This window comes from Pezoporus flaviventris, unplaced genomic scaffold (genome assembly GCF_033815535.1).
Source record: "Pezoporus flaviventris isolate CSIRO_AGI_PZ_B2104156 unplaced genomic scaffold, CSIRO_AGI_Pfla_v1 ptg000225l, whole genome shotgun sequence".
NCBI lineage: Eukaryota > Metazoa > Chordata > Aves > Psittaciformes > Psittacidae > Pezoporus > Pezoporus flaviventris.
The window spans coordinates 599,855-604,350 of record NW_026892773.1 but is presented as its reverse complement, the minus strand read 5'-3'; the positions used below and the strand labels follow the sequence as shown (position 1 = coordinate 604,350).

The window sequence follows — 4,496 nt, the reverse complement described above, 5'->3', positions numbered from 1 at the left end:
CGAGGCAGAAAGGCTCCTTTGTTCCCTGCTGCTGTTGTAACCTGATGTGCTGCCTTCACAGGCTGCCGTCTGACAGCCAGGGGAGGGAATGGGAGAGTGCTCAGCCCTTTACTGGGTATCACCAAACAGCTTCACCCTCCTTTGAATGTGACCACATTAGAGGGGTGCCCTTTGGCTACTTGGTGGAGAGCACAACTTTATTACTTGTCTCCTAGTAGGCAGATCTGCAGCAGTCATAAGTCATCCTCATGTCTGCTGACGCCAGGGAAGTTGTGCCACTTCAGAGCTGCTGTCTCCAATTCTATTATTACTTTTCTCCCAAGCTGGCTCCAAGACAATCTACTTGCTTCATTTTTGCCTTCAAACCTTTTGTGTTTCTTAAATGATGCTTCTTTGCTGTGCAAAACAAACTGAATTTGGCGTCTTGTGGCCTAAGCTTGTCACAAGTGACAGACTTGGGGGCATCCATTTCAATGCATGTCATAGCTGATATTAAAACCAGAAAATCACTGCAAATCAAATAATTTCTGCTATGTTCTGATAGTGATACATCACTCTGAATGGCTGAGTGCTCATGGTAGTGGCACTATGGGTCCCTGGTATCCTGTGAGTTTTGTGCTGTGAAGGAGTGTGTGCCTGCCTGGGGCTTGCCTTGCTGCAGCTCCCTCCTGCTCCCTGAACCCATTGGCCACAGGATGGAGCACCAGGAATTGCTGAGCTACAGTTTACAAATGCACAAAGAATGATTTAGGGTAAATTTAATAGGGATTTATTGGTGGATGAGATCATAAACACCTCAGTTTGTGAGTAGTTGAATGTCCTGCTGCATACAGCAGTATGGTCTAGGGGTGCCCTGACAATCCCAGTGTTTGCTGGAAGCTTATTGATTCACTGTTAGTCATCTTATAGCTGTCTCAGTTGTTTTGAGATCCACTGTGGGGAGCTGAGTGTGTGTTAACCAGAGAAGGTTAAAGCAGAGCTTGTCTTCCCACGCCTGGTGTACAACTGGGGACTTTCACCTCCAAGTCAAGTGTGAAAAGGCACGAAGGAAAAAGAAAACCCAAAGCAAAAGCAGGTAGTTGGAGGCAGTAGAGGCTTTATTATGTGATACATTGGTTATAGACCATAGAGAATAAAGTAATGCAGACTGTAGGGCAAGTACTTTCTGACTTGCAGCTGGTACATCAGAAGTGGATGGTTAAGTAGAAAGTGCTTCACACAGTAGACTGCCTTGACTTTGAAAGTCAGGTCCTACATTTACTTCTCTAATTTCTGTTGGTTGCATATAGAACAAAGTACAGAATTAAAACCCCCTTTCTTTACAAAGTCTCCTCTGGAACAAAGTTAAAAGCAGAAAGAAAACTGTATTCTCAGAAATATTACCATGGAAGGATCTATTTTTGTTGGTGCTCTGCTAGCTGAGGCCACTTTGACGACTCAATGCCATCCATGTGAGTGATTATGCCCATGGTAAACTCACATATCCTTTACACTGGCAGTCATGGAAAAACTGTCTTCATGTGGCCAAGATCTGAGCCCACTGTAGATGATAGGAGACTGTAGATATGAAGCTATGAGTCCTTTAAATTGAGTAGAGTATAACGTGGAGAGGATTAAATAAGGGCTGGTTTGTGAAGATGCTGTCTGCAAGCCCCAGAGATTGCAGCAGGAGAAGAGTCGTGCTTCAGAAAGCTGTGTCTCTGAACTCAGCTATGGTGTCCATCTTGCTCTTCATCGCCTGGTCGTTCTGTGGGCACCTCCATGGAGCTTAGTGCTGCCCACAGTTGTACTGGTAACTGTTGGACCACTGGTATGAATAAGGACATGAGCTGTGCTGGTACAAGCGGGTCGGAGTGCATACCTGAGGGCATCTTGTAATGCCTGAGTGGCCACACTGTGACACGCAGAGGTTCTCCCCACCCTGCACGACGGACTGAGGAAATGCCATGGTGCATGGATCAGGAGACCTGGTGCGACAGGAGGAAGAGTGGCCTTCCACAACGTGTGTCTCCACACACCGTGATGAGCATGGTACGGAGCACCTGGGGATGCTCTGCACTGTCTTCCTCAGCCTGCACCCCTTGGGGACCTTGGAAACACATGGTGCACATGGCACGTACTTCACAGGGCAGGGGTTGTGGCACCTCGTGAACACCGGTGTGGTACACCTTGTTGCACCTGGAATATAGTACTGCTGCTTGTATTGGTACCCGTAATAAGACATTGTTCTGGGGTGGAGATGAACCTACAAAATGAAGTAGGGAAAAAAGGTAAATGAATTCCCTGGTATCTGACAAGCTGCCTTTCTGCTGTGGAGCTTGCTTCTGACTCTCAGCCCTCATCTCTAGCAGAAACTGCACAGCATCGCATTTAACTAATGATCTCTCATAGCTTCAGATGTTATGTGGAGCTATTATCCTTAGAAGAAGGGGAGTTCCAGCCATAGCTGCAAAGTGACCTGTGTGCTCCAGCTAGTGACGCAATGGAGTATCTGGGATTAGTGCTGAGGTTCTCATCTTTTTGTGGCAAGGGCTATCATTTATTTTCTTTGCAGACGCTTCAGTTTAAACTGGAATTGCTTTTTGCTGGCACAAGGTAAAGCAAAGGAAAATATTGCCCTTCTTTATGCTAATTTAAATTGCAGAACAGAGGATTGTTATCTCTGTAATTGGCAGGCAGAGCTTTGTTTTTGAAAGCCTAATGTTCTTTAAGGACGGAGTGACTTTTGAAAGTCTGGCTCAAGCTGCCAGTACCCCATATGAGGAGAAAAGGTAACTCTTTGCATCTCAGGATGTAGTTGAGGCTACCCTGTACTCTGCTGCCTCTTGCTCTTTCTCCCTTAGTTTGCTTCACTAGAAGTTGGGGACCAAAGGGCTGCGAGAATCACAGGAGGAATCTGCTCAGGTCTGCACCTGAATTAGCCTGTGGAGCATCCTGTACTGCCAGGGCTGAAGTGCTCCTGGCATGGAGATGATCTTCCTTGAAGGCAGGAGGGCACAGGCTCTGTTCCATCTTTTAGGGTGAGGCATTGCCTGGTTATGGGACATCACAGCTGCCCCTGCCATACCTGGAATGGATGAGGTGTCCATTCCAAAGATGTGATTGAGCCTGGAGAAGTGCTGAGACCTTGGGTTTTCTAATTAAAATCTGCCTGTAAATCAGCTTTCCTCAGCAGTAGCAAATGCCACTTTGGTGTCTGCACTTTGCAATTTGGTGGCAGCTGCTTCTGCAGATATATAGGACTATAACAACAAGCTCACAAGGATCAGGTCCAAGCTACTGTAGATTTGTTTAGAAAGCTGATGGTTAACTGCAGACACAACAAAAATACCAGGCAGGTTTGGATCTTGCTATGTTTTGAAAAGGAGTGGAGGTAATATCAGCTCTTGTAAAGAAGAATTCCTCCCCAAAAAGTGTGTCTAAAAGGAGTCTCAAATATGCAGAAGCCAAAACTTCCTTCAGTTATTCAAGATAAAAAAGTCTCTGTGGTATTAAAGTAATCTACATCAGTCTCTGATTAGGATGGTAAAGGTCAGAATATTTACTGCCCACAGAAATAGTTCCTTGAACTACTAAAAGAAGTCATCTCTAATACAAGAGAAATCTAGAATTCGAGGTTTTCTTCAAAGAAAATGAAAGCTATGGGTACCCAAATAGCCAGATCAAAGTGGAAACATCACATCCCAAACTGGGTGAGGTTCTGTAGATCTCAGGCTCAACTTTAAAGTCCTGTATCTATCTCTGCCTGTAAAAAAAAGGAATCAAAAAACCCAACAAACAGCCTTTAAAAGAACCAACTCTCTTCATTTGCAGTGTCAAAGCATTTCTGTAAGATCTAGATTCAAGTTCAAAGTAGCAACAAAAGGATATTTTGCTAGTTAGAAAGAGAAATAGGGAAAAAACTTACCGAGCTCCCAGCGGAGAGTAAGAACTGGATTGAAAGCTTGGCAGTGTGTGTTTTTATATGGTCTTTTACAGTGCAAGGAAAACCTGAGCCACTGTGTATCAAATCCTAATTAAATACAGGAGAGAATTAATATGTTGTTATCCCTGAATGCCATGAAATGCATCTCACACCCTCCAGGTTTTTTCCATTTTAAATCTCCCATAGGGAGAATAAAACCTGCCTTTTATTCCATTGACGTCAACAATTATGTGAAGAAATCTATCCCTCTTCTCTTAAAGCTTCTTTGGGCAGACTGGCAAACTGGAAGCAGGAGGTTGGAGTGGGCAATGGTCATCCTTATTCAGTTTTCCCCTTTGCTCATTTAAATGCAGGTAGGCAGCGTGGGGGCATTGAGGAATGTGGCTTTGTCAAGGGAGAGATGTACCCAAAGCTTGGTGCTCATTGTATGGCTGATCAAATGCTCTTCAAACTTAATAAGAGTCATTCCCTGATTTTATTAGGCTTTGCATTTGGTAGGGTTTTATGGCTGGAAATGAGGGCAGTGGAAGGTATTCAGGCAAGCCCATCTTGCATCTTGGTGGGGTGAAAA

General features: G+C 44.6%; 1 protein-coding gene across 1 annotated transcript; it reads right to left on the bottom strand.

Annotated features, from left to right (window-relative positions):
• Positions 1-1,101: 1,101 nt before the first annotated feature.
• On the bottom strand, positions 1,102-3,968 carry LOC133262952 (proline-rich protein 9-like). The gene is made up of 2 exons (XM_061442464.1): positions 3,908-3,968; positions 1,102-2,245 (listed from the first exon to the last, which is right to left on the bottom strand). The coding sequence occupies exon 2, from the start codon at positions 2,222-2,224 to the stop codon at positions 1,769-1,771; it is 456 nt and encodes a 151-aa protein (XP_061298448.1). The 5' UTR covers positions 2,225-2,245; positions 3,908-3,968; the 3' UTR covers positions 1,102-1,768.
• Positions 3,969-4,496: the final 528 nt, after the last annotated feature.

Bases quoted from the DNA above. Each gene is read 5' to 3' on its own strand.
- LOC133262952 (XM_061442464.1), bottom strand. From the start codon at position 2,224: ATGTCTTATTACGGGTACCAATACAAGCAGCAGTACTATATTCCAGGT.